General features: G+C 32.7%; 1 protein-coding gene across 6 annotated transcripts in view; it reads left to right on the plus strand.

Annotated features, from left to right (window-relative positions):
* The window catches only part of LOC145267032 (uncharacterized), a 432,374-nt gene that overhangs the window by 380,847 nt on the left and 30,831 nt on the right, over window positions 1-20,696 (plus strand). For 3 of the 6 annotated variants that reach the window (XM_080122969.1, XM_080122973.1, XM_080122970.1), the window contains 3 exons: window positions 2,035-2,099; window positions 3,384-3,538; window positions 8,251-8,304. In XM_080122969.1, coding sequence (XP_079979095.1) covers window positions 2,035-2,099; window positions 3,384-3,538; window positions 8,251-8,304 — 274 coding nt within the window. The remainder of the gene's footprint in view (window positions 1-2,034; window positions 2,100-3,383; window positions 3,539-8,250; window positions 8,305-20,696) is intronic. The other 3 variants (XM_080122972.1, XM_080122971.1, XM_080122974.1) reach the window with 1 other exon arrangement.

Genomic DNA, 20,696 nt, shown 5'->3' on the forward strand with positions numbered 1-20,696 from the left:
GTGTGTGTGTGTGTGTGTGTGTGTGTGTGTGCACTTTTTTGTATGTTCAGCTTTTTTGGGGGGAGGGCGCTCGGGATGGGGGGGGGAATCATGGTTTCTTAGAACATTTTATATACTCCATAGATTATAATATCTCCGATTTACAAAAGGTTGTCGTCTCTATCTTTTATGTTACAAAATTCACACTGTGATTTCATTTTCTTTACTACTACTGCCGCGTGATGCTTGACCTAGAAAACCCACACATTGACGTTCGTTTAACCACCTGCTTTTTTAAACGTTTAATTTAAACCATTCTCCCTTCCCTGCCCTTGTAGCATCGTGGTAAGTTATCAGGCTATTCGTGTCAGGGCTTCAGGTTCGAGCCTACCTCCCTACAAAAACTTTTTTTTTCTTTTACACCTACAAACACCCGGGCAATGCCGGGCACCCCCGCTAGTCTATTATATAAAGGGCAGTTGTGTGTTTGTATGTCCAGCTAAAAGTAAAAAAATCTACAAAATAAACACAAAGTTAGTATTATATTAATTGGAATTGCCCTGGATTAATAATATCTAATACACGGCACAATCACATTGGCACACCAGTTCTCATCTGAAGTTAAGCAAAGTTGAACCTCGTCAATACTAGATGGGTGACTATTTGGACTACCAAGGAGCTGTATGTTGGTGGGAGGTCAGGTCAATCTTCCTGCTTTCCGATGTATGTAGTGGTGATGACTGCACATATTAACTCCATCATTTCGAAGATAACACGTGTAAGACATTGGATGAGAACTCAGATATGGATAAATATGTTTGGATAGTGAAGCCATTGTGGTTTTCAAGAAGTTTTGTTACCTTGGTGATACCATTGCAGCACAGGGAGGAGCACATGCCAGTGTCATTGCACGAGCAAGAAGTGGATAGAGTAAGTTCAGAAAACTTGTGTCATTACTAACAAGCAGAGAGTTACCACTGTCGGACAAATGAAGAGTTCCTCAGTATATATTTTTGTAACTCCATGGAAAGACACTTCATTATATGTTACTGACGATTCGATAATCTAAATTTTTATTCTTCATCATAATAAAGTGATGCTGTGACCGGAAATCGAAATTGAAAAATGAAACCTTGATATCTTTAGTCTGGCGTTCTACAAACTGAGCTAGTTTGACTTATAAATAGAGCTTAAAACATTACCTTAAAATAATTTTGGTGTAACGTCATAGATTTATGATTTACGTCACGTTTCAAAACATGGATTCAAACATAAGAAAGAATGGATAAACATTATCAATAGCGTTTCTTTCCTCCCCTCCCCCCAGGCATCACCACTTATCAAGGCCAAAGGGCCACTCGAGGATAAAGGTTAGAGGGTGTACAGTAGACAATTGGACAATAAAGTAATTGTTAGTAATGGAAATTCGGTAAATTTGTTAACTTATATGGAACGGCTCATCAAAAACTTGTTTACATTGGACTTGAAGACAACCATATTGTAGTCAGCTGAAAAGCAGGAAAACTGAAGACAATTCCATAGGCGTGCAGTTCTAAGAAAGAAGCTTTGTTCATGGAATCTACGTTTAGGTTTAGGCACAGATAAAGAGTGGGGGAAATTAGTGATAGTGTTTTCTGCTAGACGGGTGTTTATTGTGAATGTTTGGCGAGGGGGGACCATAGATTGGAGCTCAGTCGAGCACTTGCCATGAAAATAACAATAAAGCAGAGACAAACTCACAACATTTCTTCTGTGAGAAAGAGGTTGCAGGGAAGAGAAAAGGACATCCCCTACGAGGCTAGGAAGTCTATTTATCAAGGCAGGATAAGTCGTTTCTAGCAGCTCCTGCCCAGATGTGGCAACAGTACTCCATCCTTGGACGTACCTGGCTCTTATATAGATAGAGAATTGTTTCTGAATTTATTTAAAAATTTATTTTACTTTATGCACATGTGTTAAAAACAATTTGGGTGTGTATGTTGTATGATTCGAGTTAAAATAAACTGCAGTAAATTTGTTGCCTTTGAACTTTTGTACAAATTTTGTATTCTTCAGTGGTTCCTACCTTAGCCTTCCATTCCAAGCTCTTGAATTTTACCTTGCCAATGTGAAACCCACAGGTGAGAAGGGGTTCCATTTCTATTTTAACTGTTATGCATTTTTTTTATTTTATGTGTGTACCTGTGTATGTTATATATGTGTGTATGTTATATATATATATATATATATATATATATATATATATATATATGTGTGTATGTTATATATATATATATATATATATATATATATGTGTGTATATGTTACATATATATATATATATATATATATATATATATATATATGTTATATATATATATATATATATATATATATAATGAAAATAATGGAAATAGTATTCCGACAAAATAGAGAAATAAAAGGAACAAACAGTATTATGTGTTCATCAACGTTTCGTCTTTATTTGAGGAAGTCTCGAAATAAAGACGAAACGTTGATGAACACATAATACGGTTTGTTCCTTTTTATTTCTCTCTCTCTCTCTATATATATATATATATATATATGTATGTATGTGTGTATATGTGTGTGTGTGTGTGTGTGTATATATATATTTTTTTTATTTTTCATATGTATGATGTGTGTGTATATATATATATTTCTGTGGAAATATACTTTATTTCCTTATAATATATACTAATCCTTATTTAATAAGCTCAATGTAATTGCAGAGCAATAAAGTGAATAAATGGCAAAAGTCTATATTCCAAAGTTCATGATGTTGACCATCTTACAATTTATTCCTTTAATTCAGTTGACATTTACAATTCCTGACAGTATCTGTTTCGTAGCACAAAACCAATCACTTAATTACTGATCGATATAATAAAGTGATTGATTTTGTGAAACATGTGGTTGGTGTAACGAGTTTTTCATTTCTGAATTTTTTAGATGAGGATTGGAAGATTTTGAATCTTCGGACTACTATTCTCATTTCATTTTCACAACGCTTCAGTTGATGTAACCTCCGACCATCTTCAGGTGTATTTTATCGAACTCGAGTTCGACCAAAACATTCACGCGTTTGACAAGATACATCTGAAGAAGGTCAGAGGTTACATCAACTGAAACGTTGTGAAAATGACACTTAAGATGAGAACAGTAATCCGAAGATGAATAATACAAGTTTTCCGTATAACATCCAAAAGTGTACGTTTTCTAATTATTTTCTTTAACTTTGTTAGCGAATTTACCTTTTTTCTCTCTCTCTCTCCGTGGTTGTTGTAACGAGTTTTACATTTCAACCAGTTGCACCAATATACACCTTTCTATTCAATTAGTGTTTTCTTCTTTTACTGCAACGTAGTAGTCTAATATATTTTTTTCTTGATTTCTCTAAACAGATAATGAAAATTGGAGTAACTCTGCTACCGAAATGTTTGAAAAAATGGTGTGTACGAGCCAATCAAAAATAATCTCTGGCGACATCGTAAGATATCAGCGCTCATCGTACGGACTCGTACCTTGTCTCAAACTTATGGACTACAATGGCCCCGAGGTCAGTACCTTTTTACAGATTCTTGCCTGACTTGTTTGCTTTTGTTCTGGAAATTGTTTCCGTTACGCTATTCCGACTGCCTCTTTGCGGCGTGCATACCTTTGACCCTCCTTGGGTGCTACCAAGTGTGATGCACTTAGACTGATGTTGAATTGCAATTATATTCCCACTGACCTTTGTTATTGTTTTTTTTTTTTATACTTTTATACAAATTCATCTCCCCCCCCCCCAAAAAAAAAAAATTGGTTTTTGCCCCGTATTCCCCCCATGTTAAAAAAAAAAGAAAAACCTGTATGGTGTACATACCCGTGATGAAACGAAAATATTATATTCCAAAAATCACATAAATTAATCAAGTAGTTTTATGTTTAAATGAGCAAATCATATTTTTATCAGTATCAGAGGAGTTACTGTCTCACCCACCATTTTGAAAACAATTTCAAAAAACAAAGGGAGATAATTAATACTTCCTAATTTTTAAGCAATTAATGGAAATCCATAGGCATTGTAATGTAAATCTTACAAGTTTGAATTATGGTTATCTCCCTTCGTTTTCTTTAGCCACTCTTCTGTTACTAATAAAATTTGATTTTCTTATTTAAAAATAAAACTACTTGATCAATTTACATGACTTTTGGAGTATGATATTTTTGTTTTGTTACAGTTACGTACATCACACAGAATTTTCTTTATTTAAAAAATTTTTTTTTTAACATGGGTGAATTCTGAAAAAGAACCTGAGATTCTACTTTTTTAGATGATTACATGCAAACACTCAGATAAAATTGTTGGTAAAAAATTGAAAATAAATTTAAAACAGGGGATCAGTTTCCTATTTAAATCTAACTTAAAATGAACACTGATTTCAGAGACAGCAGTTTCGAACTGGATAGCGTTTTAAGAGAATATAACTTTCTTAGAAATGCCAAACAGGCTGTTTCCAAGAAATGTGTCGCTTTTTAAGAAATGTGGATTGAAAAATTGAAAATAATTAAACTGGTTAAAAAAAAAAAGGATAATTATAAATCTCCTCCCACCTTAAGACTAACATATGTCAAGGGACGATAAAAAGAAAAACTTATTTATAGTCATAAATCAGTTGGAAATTTAAAAAAAAAAAAAAAAAAATCTCATTCAACACAAAATTGATTTCTAAAGAATTAATAAAATAAACAAGATTTGAAAAATATATGAAAAATTGTAAAATGTATGAAAATAAAATTTTTAAAAAATGACAAAAAGTAAAACAAAATGTTGCATCTCCAAACTACTTCAGAAAATGATTGGGTTAGGGTTATAAAATGTAGAAAAATAAAAGTTTTTAAAAAAATGACAAAAAGTAGAAAGAAAATGTCCAAGGAATGTCCTGGAATAGATATTGAGAGCATTGCCAAGGCTGCTGCAAAGAAGGTGGGCTCTCTCTACTGTGCTAGAAAACTACTTATGCCTGAAAGTATCCTGTACTTCTATAAGGCCACCATTCGCCCATCTATGGAGTACTGTTGTCACATTTGGGCTGGTGCATCTGCTGCTTGTCTCTCGCTCCTGGACAGGGTTCAAAAGAGAGTCAACAATTTGATAAGTCCTGAACTGTCATCTAAGCATCAACCTCTGTCCCATCGACGAAATGTTGCATCCCTTTGCCTGTTCTACAAATACTTTAATGGTGAATGCTCTCACGAACTTCTTGACGTGACTACCCCCGACAAACCCGACAAGCAATTAAGTCCCACCCCTTTATAGTAGAGATGCAGGTGTAAGAAAGCCTTTTACTCCAATAGTTTCTACCCCAGAACTGCAAGTCTTTGGAACTCTCTTCTGGAATTCTGCTTTCCCAACTGTACTGACATGCAGAAGTTCGAGTGTAATGTGAACAAACATCTTGCTACTCATCTCCCTTCATAATGCCCCTGCAACTTATGTCCCTGATAGTTGCCCCCTACTTCAAAGTGGCACTGTGCCTTTTTGGGGGGTGAAAATTGATTTAAAAAAAAAAAAAAAAAAAAAAGTATTGATGCATCTCTGGACTTCTTCAGAAAATGAACAAAAAATTACAACTTGAAAAAAAGAAAGTAGACAAGTATGTACTGCACGGTTTGACATCTTCTCTTCTCAGCTGCTCGGGGTGGACGCCTTTTTGTCGTGTAGCCATTACAATTATTGACTAGATGCTCTGTGAACTATAGAGTGTTGAGGTCAGCCTTGATGCTGTTTAGCCATCACTTCTTTGGCCGGCCGCAATATTTGCTTGTGACATCTGTTGCCAAAGGTTGTCATCCATAGCAACCATCTCAATTTTCCATGCCTCAGGATGACTTCCAAAGAACGGATGCCAAGATATCGTCGTGAATCAGCCATGCACCTCTTGTCTATAATTTTGGAAGCACAGATCCATGAACAAAAATCGATTACATGTCCTTAAAACGCTATCTGAAATGAAAGCCTGTGATAATTTTACATTAATTTTACGTGGTAAACTGATCCCTTGCTCTAAACTCTAAAAAATATATTTGTTTCATTTTTTTCATTCGTTTATTTTTATTTCAATTTACCCCAAACAAGGCGCACTGACACTACTGTGAATTATGAGTAAAATTTATCGGGGCATCCAAATGCTGCTAATCAGACAAGTGTGGTGTATTCGATTTTCATATTTAGAACCAACCTGCTGCACACTTACATGCAACAAACACAAACGTTGCTAATCCGACATTCTGATCAATGACATGCTGTAGATGCCAGGCGCAGTTACTGTTTTTAGACATAATTTATGTTACGTACGATAATAACGTAAACACGTTGCATGAGCCGTAATATACCGTAATAATGTGAACGTATGTGTTAAGTACCATTAAATGGTTTCATTAAATTGTTAAAACTTGTTCAACGTAGGGGATAACGACATATTGCAAACACTACATTTTCTAACTACAAAAATAAAAAAAAAAACCTGTCATATCATCACCGAATACATCATATCAAACTTAGAACTATAGCCACGTCTAGAGAGTGAACATTGCAAGAGCTATTCCAATTATTATTAAGCCTCCCACTGAAAAACCGTGCATGTGCTTATATGCTGGCAAACACACTGCAGTGGGGTTTGGAAGGAGTGCGATTAATTACTAGGATCACCAGTATATATAGAGTGCACAAAAAAATGGCGTTTTCTGTTATGATTGAGCGCCGAATCGCTTTTAACATTTCCAAAAATATTACCTTTGTATAAGTTGATCCTCAAAAGATAACCTTAAAATCGTCTCCCAGAAATTTGACTTATACACAAGTATATATATATATATATATATATATATATATATATATATATATATATATATACACGGTAATTTGACCACATAGATCTTTTTTTTTATAAACATAAACCTTATCTGTGTTTCTTCAAATTTTTTGTAGAAATAAGAAACTGAATTTGACCACATAGATATTTACAAGGACGTGCGGAGGGGTGGTGCTATGGGTGCCTTTGCATCTGCCCCTTTTACTCTTGTTTTAAAAGTGCCCTTTTCAGAGAAATTTATTATAGGCTTGTGCCCCACCGAGACGGTATTCATTACTACATTTTTGCCATTTTTTTTTTTCACTCGAGCAGCTGCCGTGAAATAGTTCTCTGCGTGTCATTGGATATTTACAAGACATAAACCTTATGTCCTTTTAAATTTTTCTGTCAAAAATCTTAAATTCCGTGAGAATGTCTTATATTCTGCAAAGTGTGTTCTTGGTGCACGGGTTAGCATTATTGGAATATTAATTCTTTTGTGCATGACATTATTACAGACATTCCATTTATCTAATTTGTTCTTGAACGACATGCCTTCGAGTTGAACCACCACCACCACCACCACCACCACCACCACCACCACCGAGAGGCTGACTTTCTAAAATGCATTTATGGACAGATAACATATTTTACTCTTACGCAAAAAACTAATGCAATTGATCATCCTATCTGGTACAATATGATTAAAATCCCCCCCCCCCCCCAATTTTTTATTCTTTTTTTTATTTTTGTTTTTTGGTAAATGTGACTTGATAGACCAACACAAAACTTACCTTAAAGAACTTGTTTTCTAGGGGGTTTCAAGTGTGCCGAAAACGAATATCACAATTAAAATTGGGGCTGGCAACTAGTTTTCACAACACTGAAAAGATACTTTTTCGCATGTTTCATGTAACGTGGCAGCCATATTTGTCAGATTTTACTTGGTTTCCATCTTAACATTTTTCTTTTAAAATGACAACTTTCGTAGTTTTCAGGTATGCTGAAAACGAATATTGCATTTAAATTTTGTTATAAGTGGTGGCCATTGTTGTACATACAAGTTGCTGCATATATTTTTTATATAAAAAAAAATAAGATTAATTCTTCACTAGTTTGAAAATTCATTAAGTCATTTCTGTTTTGAACAAATATGGCCGCCACGTTACAGTACTACATGAAACATGTGGAAAACTATTTTTCCAGTATTGTGAAAACTAGTTGCTGGCTCTGATTTTAAATGCGATATTCGTTTTCAGCACACCCCAAAACTCCTATAAAATAAGTTTTTTTTAAAATAGGTTTTGTGTTGACTACCAGGCTTTTTTTTTTTCATTATTGACGCAACTATCTCGATGTCATTTTGTAAATACAAATTAATCATTTGTAATTCATATATTTTTCTTTCTCTCATGACCTGCACCCCCTTTTCTAGGTCTCTTGGTGTAATTTATGGCTGAAAGCCTCCCCTAATCAGGTTTCCGCCAAGGTATGTTTGCCCCGTCACCATGGCATGATTTACCATCCCTTTCTGCAAACCCTTTTGTGCGTTAACCTATAATACTAGTCGATAAATGTACTTACTGTTGTGTCATGTGTGTGTGTATATATAGGTAATAAAAGCGGGTTCCTTCTAGACTAAGGGAATTTTATAATTTTTGTTACTAATCCAGAATACCACCACATGAATAGCCGAACTTGTGTCTGAGTTTATCCTTTCTCATGGGGAAGTTAGCAAATAGGGACAATTTATTCAAACGAACCCGCTTTTATTTGAGATTTTAAAGTAATGTACTCATCACCATATATATATATATATATATATATATACATATATATAATGTAAAACTTCCACGTATGCTTCTAGAATACTAATTTCAAGGTTTGAAAGGTTTTTCTGAAGCATGAAAACAATGTTATTGTTTGTATTTCAAGCGGTCCTCTGCTCTTGGTCATAAAAAAGTAAATATAAAATATTAAATACGTAAAATGACATCGTTTTCATGTTTCAAAAACCCTCATAACCTTGAAATCATTATATATATATATATATATATATAATCTCATTAGTCATTTTTTTGTTATATGCTCTCTAATCACATTGAGCTTCATAAATTAAGAATTTGTAAATATAAAAAGTAAAAATATAATTGAGAAAATCATATTCCCGCAGAAATGTATTAATATAAACAAATTTACAAGGCCACGACACTGGACATGCTAATGTTTCGGACAGACGGTTAAGACCACAAGTCCTCGTCAGGCAACTTCAAAAAAGTTTGTTTCCCACATAAGAAACCAGTTCTCAAATCATTTTAGGTTTGAGAACTAGTTTCTTCTGTGAAAGACAAACTTTTTTTTAAGTCGCTTGACGAGGACTTGGGGTTTTAACCAACCATCTGTTTAAAACATTTTTTCTTTTTTTTAATTTTCTTCCTTTGAAGATTGTAATGCTGGGTATGGGGCAACCAAACCAGCTGCCAACATTGCCCTGCTTTTTATTGAAACCAACCGAGAGCTCTTTTTAGTATCCTCGTTGTTCCCTTAAGTGCAATTGTCTGGATCTCTTTTGCGCTTGGTTCACCAGGAATATTAGTTAGATAGGACTTCAGGTTATTATTCATAAGCTCCGTGGCACCTATAATAACTGGTATGATTGATATCCCCTTTAGGTTCCAGTTTCTTTTCATATCATACATGATAACTTGATATTTGGTCTGTTTCTCCCTTTCAGCTCTGTTCAGACCTCCATGTCCAGTGTCATGACCTTGCAAATTTGTTTATATTAATAAAAATATATCTTGCTCTTCTTTTATTGAGCACTCTTAATAACCTCATTAAATTCATTAGTTATCTCTCTTGAACTTGGTATATAATATATATATATATATATATATATATAGGTTTTTAAGTGACATACTCATCGCCATATATGTGTGTGTGTGTGTATATATATATATATATATATATATATATATATATATATATATATTGTATTTAGGCAGCATGGTTTTATTGTTGAATAGTATAGTGTTTTTGTTGAATGAGCTTTTGTAATTTTTCAAGTTGTCTTATTTCTTGGTTGAATCTGTGCAAGAACGTTCCATAGTCGTCTTTGTCTATCTGTTTTTGATTTTTGTTGTTTTTTTTGCAAGTACTTTCAACTGAGTTTCAACAGTCGTCTTCAGGCAGTTTTGATTATTGTTTGTTTAAAATCTGGATTCTTTTGAAGTGCCTAGGTTCATAACCATCCAATATATATATATATATATATATATATATATATACACTAGCAGTTCCGCCCGGCTTTGTTCGGGCCCTATGTACTGTTCATAAGGTTATATGAATATGTATATATATTAAAAAGTTTGAATATGTAAAGTAATGTCTTTCTGTATAATAGTCTTCCTTAACTACCATAGAGAAAAGACAGACAGACATTTTCACTTTTATAGCTATATATATATATATATATATATATATATATATATATTGGATGCAATATATAGGAATGATTTAAAAAGTATAAAAAAGACTCATGCGCCACCACCGAGAATCGAAACCAAAACGTTTAGCTCACAATTTATTTTGCCTCTGCCGTCAACGACTGGGCTATGAAAACATGCTTACTGCAAGGCTAAAAATTAAAACATGAGCCAATATCAACTACGTTATGCATTCGTAATGCCGGCGTTCGACCTTCACCTGGCAAATTTTATTTTTTTTAAATTTTCAGACTTTTGCACCGATTTTTCCGGGCTAAAACCCAAATATAAAGTTTTGTATGGATTCAAATACCTTATATATGAAGTTTCATGTCTGTAGACCAAAAACTCTAGGAGGAGTTTGGTAGGCAAAATTTGTTAAACAAAAACATATACGTATGCATAAATATATATGGAAACTATTTTGTGTTTACTATAAACTTTTTATGCAAATATTATGCAAGTATAAATCATGTAGAATATCTGCATGAATATAATTACACGTAATAGTTAACTAAAGATGATCATCCCATTTGAAAACCGAAGCAACTAATAGGGAATAAATTAAAATGAATGTTTAAAAGAATATGCAAATTAGCTAGATCTTTTGCTAGTGAATGCAATCCCACAAGCCATATATAAGAAAATTGTATTTTCTTTTTAAATAAATAGAAAAGAGGGGTTTTAATATGATTATCAATACACACAAAAGAAAAACGAATTTATAGGAGTATAGATAGATAGACATACACACACACATATTACAGATTGTATTGTTTGATTTAATTGTATTTTCTTTTTAAATAAATAGAAAAGAGGCTTGCTTTTTTTCTGCTGTTCTTGGTCTTCGGACCAGGATCAAAGAGTAAAGTCGCCAAAGACTCCATTTTCACTTTAGTAACAAAGACCCTGCAACACTCCCCATCCCACTTCTTGTATGGCCTTGTGCCTAACTTTGTTTACAAATGTTAATTTTTTTGCTTTTATTTTTTGAATTTCTCATTATTTAATTGTAAAATTTTTCATTATGGAAATAAACTATATAAACAGGATCAAAGTGTAGTATCTGTTCTGGCAGATACTGCAAGCAAAGACCATATGTGGGGGCAACCCCACATATAAGACCTTGGTCAATGTTGGGGCAACCCTTCATACCAATTGTCACTACCCAGCTCCCATACTCCCCGGGGAGTTGGTCCCCATTTCCCCTTCACTCCTCACTTTAAAAATCGGCCTTGTGCCTAATTTGCTCGGTGGGAGAGCAAATAAATACCTCAAAGTGTAGTATCTGTTCTTCAGATGCTGCACTTAAGATAATTTGTACCAGTCAATGGAGAGGAAACCCTCTATACTAGGACAATTATTATTTTTGGTAACCAGAGTGCCCCCTTTTTTGCCTACTTTTAAAAACGGCCTTGTGCCTAATTTGCTTTGGTGGGGGAAGCAAATAAACGCATTAAATAAATAGAAAAGAGGGTTTTTAATATGAATATCAATACACACAAAAGAAAAACGAATTTATAGGAGTATAGATACACACACACACACACATATTACAAATTGTATTGTTTGATTTAATTGTATTGTTTGAACTACATTGTTTGAACTGTTTATCCTAATCTCATTTTCACTTATTTAATATTCTTCTTATTTACAAGCACATGGGAAACGCCGGGCACCCGGACTAGTATATAAATACAGTAAAGTCAGTTTTTTTCACCCCCCTCTAACATAATGAAACTAAAGTGATTATAACTTAAATAGGAGAAATAGAAGTAATTTTAATTTTAATAATTGTTATAGGTAATAAAATATCACCCGGGTGGTTCCAATAACACAAAGATTAGGATAGATTAAAACAAGTTTAATCAAAATATAAAGTTGAAGAAAAATAAATAAGAGATTGGACTTTAAGTGTTGTTTTCGCAATGTGTTTTGGTCAATATGATCCACCATCTTCAGGTGTACCTTGTCGAACTCAGGAGAGGGGGTTAGGGTTAGTTGTCGAACTTGAGAATCTGCACCGAATTTCGAATGGAACACTTTTTTAAGATTATACATTTAGAAATAAAATTTAAAGCTATTAAAATGTATATTAGACTTGTCAGTAAGAACCCGTGGTATAGTGGTTAAACACTAAGCAGCCATCTAAAATTGTAAAAAAATTAATTCAATGCTGGATTAGTATCCATGGAGCACCTAAAGGAATTTTCAGTGATCTGGGAGGTGAGTTCGACAATGCTGAAATGAAAGATATGGCTGAAAATTTTAACATAGACATCTCTACTACTGCTGCATATTCACTCTGGAGTAATGGTCTATTGGAACGACACAATCAGATACTAACTGAAATATTATTGAAGTTGAGGTCCGACTACACTCTGGATTGGGAAACAGCACTAAATTGGGCCATTATGGCAAAGAATTCGTTACAAAACGTACATGGATATAGCCCTTATCAGATAGTTTTTGGAAGAAATCCAAACATTCCCATGATCCTTATTGATAAACCACCTGCACTAGAAGGGACCACCACAAGTGAAGTTGTAAAAAACAACATGAATTGTAGCAGAGCATAGTTGCGAGCAAAAACGATCTACGGAACAATAATTGAAGTTTTTTTTTAACGAACGACCACAAAGAGGAAATGGCCGTTAACTACAAAAATCCCCCTAGATTTGATGAGAACAAACTACACTCTGCTACCATGAAAAACAAGTAAAATAATCCAACTCCGACGGTATATATATAAACAATATATAATTTATTACGGCAGCTAATACATTAATTGAATAAATATGCAACACACTCACGATTAGAGTTTAGCGGTTAACAAACACATAAACATTACGACGCCATCTTTTTAAAAACAGAGTTTGTTAACTCTGCCTTTTTATAAGGGAGATAACTTAACAAATTATATGCATATTAATGCCAATATAAAGGGAGACAACTTAACAAAAGTACTTGGTAAAATTTAATTGTAAAGTTAAACTTTCCTGAAGATTGAAGGTTCCCTCCTCAGTGCAGATGACACTGAAAGATACAATTGAAAACTACTTAGGACTACCCAGTCATGGCTGACAGAATGAGAGCATGTTACCCTCATGAATTAAATAAAAGGTTCCGTTTGAAATTATGTGCAGATTCTTAAGTTGACTAGATTCCTGAGTTTACCAAGAAGGTCGGAAGTTACATCAACTGAAACAAGATGAGAACTGAAATCCAAAGAAATCAAATACAAAACATTTTATAATTATAAATTATTACAAAAAACCCCTGCAAATTCATACACTTGTAAATCACACCTTTAAAATCACTGTACACTTATGTTAACCATGTTCTTAATACACAAAAAAAAAATATATATATATATATTTTTTTTTTTACACACAAGACACTTCACTAGTTTAAGAAATTTAAATGTAATTTTAACTGAAACAGATAAAAGCATCCAGATTTTAAACTAACAATTATCAAAACTGCTTGAAGACGACTGATGAAACTCAGTCGAAAGTACTTGCAAAAAACTACCAAAAAAAAACAAAACAGATGGACCAAGACGACTATGGAACTTTCTTGCACAGGTTCAACCGAGAAATAAGAACGAAAAATTGAAAAAGAAAAAAGCTCATTAAGCAAGAACACTCCATGCTATTTAACAGTACTTGTCTGAATATATATATATATATATATATATATATATATATATATATATATATATATATATATAGTAAGTTATAAAATGTATATGCCGATTAAGCTACACACTTATGCATAAGCCTGAAGAATCCTAGAATGGATGAAACGCGGAATATTCAGTGTAGCTTAATCGCCATATATATTTTATAACTTACTAACTAGCTCTACCTACGTATTGAGCACTTTTGAAGTAAATACTTAAAGTTTACGCATAAATTTATACTTTCGTATATTAATTTCATGTGAGTAAATTAAGTAGTTATATATATATATATATATATATATATATATATACATATATATAATAAGAGCAAATAGTTAATAAAACATATTAAAAAACACTTTGAAAAAGAGTTAAAACATATTTAATTTGAAAAGGAACACTTAATAAGTGGATAGTCCTTAATCTGCGGAGTTTCGAAGAAATACTTTCCTTCTCATTAGAGGGTAGGAATTAGCAATATATATATATATACATATATACACACACACCAGATAATCTACCCGGTATTGCCCGGGAACCTTTACATTCATTTTTATCCCCCCCCTTTTTTTTGCTCTATCTCTTTTTGCTCTTATTATCATATATGACATATACTGCAAATATATATCATTTGCTATGCCGTCATGTATGACATATACCGTATATATATATATATATATATATATATATATATATATATATATAAGTTGTAATATACTAGCATTTCAGTTCAGTGTTGTCCAGGTGTTTGGAGGTGTATTTTGAGAAAAAAAAAAAAAAAAAAAAAAAAAAAAAGTAGACAGACACACACAATTTCACTTTTATAGATATAGATATCTATATATCTATAAAAGTGAACGTGTCTGTGTATCTGTGTGTTTGTGTGTCTGTCTACAGGGTGGTCAAAAAGTCAGGTAACATGTTAAAGGTAGAAAAAACAATATGATCTATTATAATCTCTATTCGTTTAATATTATTTCTTGGATGAAATTTTTCCACAACGATGGATTGGTCGCCGTGGCCCAGTTGAATGGCCAGCCAGATCTCCGGATCTTACCCCTCCTGATTTCTGGCTTTGGGGCTATGTAAAGGATAGCATTTATGGCAAGAAGCCTGATACAATAGCGTCTTTAAAGTTATTTATTGAAGAGGAGATTGCGCGGATATTAGCTGACATGATTACACGTGTTACACAATCAGTGGTTAATTGCTTCCAGCGATTGATAGAGAGAAATGGATGACAATTAACAAAATAAACATATTTCATGTTTGTTTCATTTTATATTTCAATGTATGGTACTTAAATATACGTGTATTGCTAATATCGTTTTTCTTTAAAATGTTACCTGACTTTTTGACCACCCTGTATGTGTGTACATTTCCCTAGGCAATAACTCTCTCAATTTTAAGTCTACAGACTCGAAATTTGATATACAGGATACTGAGATTTTGGAAAATCGATGTGATCGGTTTTCGGACAGAAATTTGGCTGTTAAGGGGTCAAAGTTCAACGATTTGACCTTTAAAAACTCTACCAAACTCCTCCGCCAATTTTGGGTCTAAACACTTGAAATTATAGGTTCCTTGGACATGGATCTAACTTAATAACTTGATTTGAGCCCAAAACAATAAATGTTAAGGGGTCAAAGTTATAAAAATTGACCGTTTTTTTTTTTTTTTTTTTTTTTCCTCAGCATACACCTCCAAACACCCAGGCAACGCTGGGCACCCATGCTAGTATATATATATAAAATAATTATCAAGGAGAAAATCTCTAACAAAGCCAAACTTATCAAGATAAGAAAAGCTCAACACTATTAAGAGGAGCAAACAACAATATTAAAATGAAAAATGAGAAGTAAAAGTTATAATTTTATTATATCATCAGAATAATGAGGAAAAGTTGAGGGGAAATTTAAGAAAAAAAAAAAACCCTCTTTAAGCCATGGCATTTCGAAGCTAAATGCTTCTCATCAGAATGGACTAAAGAGGATTTTTTTTGTTCCTTGGCATTCGGGCCAAGATCACAGTGTAGTATCTGTTCTGATGCTACACTCCACCTTTTCTGTCCTCGGTCAGTGTAAGGAGAAATCCTTCATGATGGAGACAATTTTTTATTTTTGTTCCTATCCAGAGTGACCCTACATATTAAAAACCAATCTTGTGTCTAACTCTGTAAAATTATAGAGGAATAAAAGGTGGATCAAACGAGGTATAGGTTGCTTAAACAGTTACAATCAGTTAGGTTTAATTTTGCGGTTTTTGAAAAAATGACTAGTGCAGGCTTTCTTTTTGGTGCCACTGTGTGTGTGTATGTGTATATATATATATATATGTATATATATATAATATTGGCAGCAAGTTATTATTTGAGCACGATAGTTAATCTTTTTTTCAATTTTTTTTGGATATCTTTTCAATTTGCCGAGCGGTCTTTTTTTATTTCGGCTGGCATGTTGTATATTATGGCGCACAAAATTTGTTGTTCAGCTTCTTAAGCGCTTTCTACATCCGATCATCTTCAGGAGCGATTATTAACAATAAATAACTAAATTAACAATAATAAACTAAATAACTAAATAAATAAAATATAAAATAACAAAATCGAAATTAAAAATAAAAATAATTTGTCCCTACCCATCCTGCACTCATCTTTATAAGCAATAAAAAAAAAAACCCTATAAATACACTAAGCCGTAAAGAAAAGAAAACGGCAACAATAGCAATCGCTCCTGACAATGAAGAACATGGCTGAACAACAACTTTTGGGTGCCATTTTATACAACATGCCAGCTGAAATAAAAAAGACCACTTGGCAAATTGAACAGATATCCAAAAAAATCAGAAAAAAGAACAACTCTGTCATGTTCAATCAGATGTGCTTGAATATATATATATATATATATACATATATATATATATTCATCCATCCACATACAGTACCGTTTTGCTGTTTCACAGCTCATCAGTGCGGCTAGACAGGCAACTGCCTCAAGCCAGGATCGAAACATGACCACTCATATGACAGTCAAGGCTTCTCACCATTGCGCTGTACAGCTGCTGTTGTGTGGGTAATGAATTAACAATGTTTTGAAATCGCCCAAATGCCTTCGCTCGATTTGTTTACACAAAGAGCATTGCTTAATACGCAAATGGCAGTTTGTATATCACTTCCCAATATGCTCAACCCAGGATAGGGAGCATTATATATATATATATATATATATATATATTCCTTGTCAAATAATAATTTTTTTGTAAATCTTAATTTACAGAATTTTAATTTATGTTCTTATATATGAGGATTGTTCCAAAAATAATGTTGAAGACCTACAAAGACAGGAGTGGTATGATTAAAACAAGCAAATTTATTTTTCTCCATAGTCACCACCATTCTCAATGCACTTTTGCCAGCGATGAGGAAATAAACTATTGATTATTATATTGTACCCAATACAAAGTAGTAATTTCTAAAGAAAAACAAAACAAAAAAAAAAATGACTCAGGTGCCATCAGCTAGAATCGAAACCAAAACATTGAGCACTCCAGCATTATTTGTTACTACCTGTTCTATGTACGTACACTTACAAAAACGTAAAAAAATAACGTTGTTGAAGGTATTAATATATAGAATAGAAAAGGTATATTATGCACAGAAATAACATGTTTAGTTGACTTACTTTTTCAATTTTAACCCCTTATTTTTACGGGCTAAAAAACCACATCGAATTTGTTCCACAGATCCAAATCCCCTATATGGCAGAGTAGTTTAGTAGACAATTCCGGACACAAAAGGAGACAGAGACCGACAAGGCCACTTCATATATATATATATATATATATATATATATATTCTCTCTAAAGAACTATTTTGCATTTCGGATCAACTTAAGAGGATTTTCATGCTAGCTGAAATATTATGCATGGTTTGTTTATATATATATATATATATATATATATATATATGAATCGGAATCGGGAATTGAAAAAAATCAGAAATTTTGGGGTATCGGGGAAAAAATGTGCCCATATTCCAATGCCAAAAACGATTCCTTTAATTATCTTTTTTTTTATTTGATTTTATTTCAAGCAAAATTTTTTCCACTGCTGGTAATAATGATGAAATAATAAATATTTATTGTTTTGTTTTTACGTTTGAGAAAATATATGCATATTTAGCATGTGTTTTTACGGTAATCGGGACAAAATAACACTTTTATAGTTAAATTTTTAGAGATTTATAAAGAATCGGAATCAGAAATTGTATCGGAATTGGGAATTAAATACAGAATCGGTAATTGTATTAGAATAAGGAAAAATATAGGAATCACTGCATCACTAATATATATATATATATATATATATATATATAAATCAGAATCAGTAATTGTATCGGAATCAGGGAAAAAATATTGTAATCATCCCATCACTAATATATATATATGGTACCTTCCACACTGAAGCTTTGTTGGACTAAAAAATACTTCAGTCCCCCCCCCCCTCGTAACATCCAAATCATATCTTGAATACATAAGTTTTTTTTATGATTCAGATGACTCCTAACAATTTCTATTCATTTTCGGGAGCTTTCATCCTCTGTATTCCAAGAGAAAAAAAAAAATGTGGGACTGTTTGGTTTTTCTGATTGAAAATATTAACTGTCTCTGATGAGTTGTTTGGTGTTTGTACGCCATTCAATGAAATATGTGTAAGACAAAATAAAATATTATGAAAGAAAAAAAATATAAACATACTTTTTGGCTTTGGAATGTGAACTACTGATATATATATATATATGCTCTGAAAGTGTTAAAATGTTTTTATTTAAAATTAGGCCAATAAGAAAAAAATTATATTTTATAATTGAAAGTGTGTGTATATATATATATATATATATATATATATATATATATCTTCAAGCTTGAGATATTCGAAAGTATGAACTAATGAATTCAACTATTTTTTCCTATAGTGTTGAATGGTCCAGGGTCGTCTGATGAAGTCTCATTGACTGAAACAGATGGCTGTTTATAGCGACCAAATGTAACTGTTTACCTTCAAATAAATAATATATATATATATAAAATAGTAATAATTTGGTATTTATTCACATATTTTTTCTCTCACATAGATTTCTCTTTCATCTTCGCGTTATGCCTGAATTTTCACATCATTTTTTTCTTCTTCGAATTAATCTTTCATTCTTTTTCTCCTTTTTTTATTTTTTATCTCACTTGCTTGTTTTTCTGTGTTGTCGTGTGATTTTGTGTCCATCATTTTTGCCATGATTTATTTTCAGCTTATTTTTGTTTTGTTTTTTTTTTTAGCGATGGGAATTTTTCTTATTTATATTGGCATATTTTTTTATATTTATATTGGCATATTTTTTTATATTTATATTGACTTTTTTTTTATATTGATTCTTTTTTCGTTGATATGAAATTTGTCAACTATCAACTAAAACTGACAAAAACAAAAAATATCAAAGTGGATCTAGGTGAGTTCAAGTATGAAGAGCAATTCTTTTTAGAACTGATTTTCTCTTTCAGCAAGTTTTCTAAAATTATGACTCGGTTTGTTCCTTTTTATTTCTCTATTTTGTCGGAATACTATTTTCATTATTCTTGTGTGTGTGTCTGTATGTGTATATACATATATGATGATGATGATGATGATTGCAACGTCTTGTCAGACGAATGCCACTCCCTCAGACACTTAAAAGTCCATGAGCCCAAAAGTGACTTTCATTGCCACAGGACCATTTTAATAGACAAATGCCTGAGGGAGTATCTATACACAGATGTTACAGAGTCTTAGCTTTGTACGACAGCTAAGTTTCTCTCTCGGTTCAAAATGTTGAGATCCAGCAACAAGCAAGAACAAGATAGCCAGCAACCAGTTAAACTGCAGACCAGCTTAATGCGGGTACTGGTCTCCCGCTTTATGGTTTTTTAAATCAAAGATTTGCTTCTCCTAGAAAGGTTGCCTTCACCACGGCTTACGGGAGCCCTCTCCACCCCAACACACATATACATACACACAGACACACACGGTGCTAGTTAGCCGTTGACACCGAAAAAGGGTTCATTCGCCCTTTGGAAGGTCTTGTTTTTAATCCTTCAGGGAGACTAGCCACCCTCCTCACTATCATCACAAGTCTGGTGGGGGGAACCAGTTTAGTCGCCGGTGACCCGACCATGATGTAGGTAGTACTTGGTTACATGGTACCAGTAGCATATGACATGACCTGACACACATACAGGTGACCCCAAAAAAACAAAAGCTAAATGGAGGCCATCTAGAACATATGCTATAGAACGGAGAAAAAAAAGGGCAAAGACCGTAGTGTTTTGATGTGATGTTTTGAATATAATAAACTAGTTATGACCAAAGTTTCATTTTATTCGGACAAAACACTAAGAAACAAGGCCTAATTAGAGTTGGGGCCCGTTTTTTGGGGTCACCCTGTATATATATATATATATATATATATATATATATATATATATACACACACACATACACACACACAATTACAAATTCTAATAATTTAATATAATAAATATATATATATATATATATATACATACACACAATTACAAATTCTTCTACAACAGTTTTTCTGAAAATAAAATTTCTCCACTATATAATTTGTCCTCTTTTATTCAAAGTGATTTGATTGTTCGGGTTACTTATTTTTATTATTTCTAT

This window comes from Euprymna scolopes, chromosome 42, assembly GCF_053919585.1.
Source record: "Euprymna scolopes isolate OS-2025 chromosome 42, ASM5391958v1, whole genome shotgun sequence".
In the NCBI taxonomy this organism is placed as follows: Eukaryota; Metazoa; Mollusca; class Cephalopoda; order Sepiida; family Sepiolidae; genus Euprymna; species Euprymna scolopes.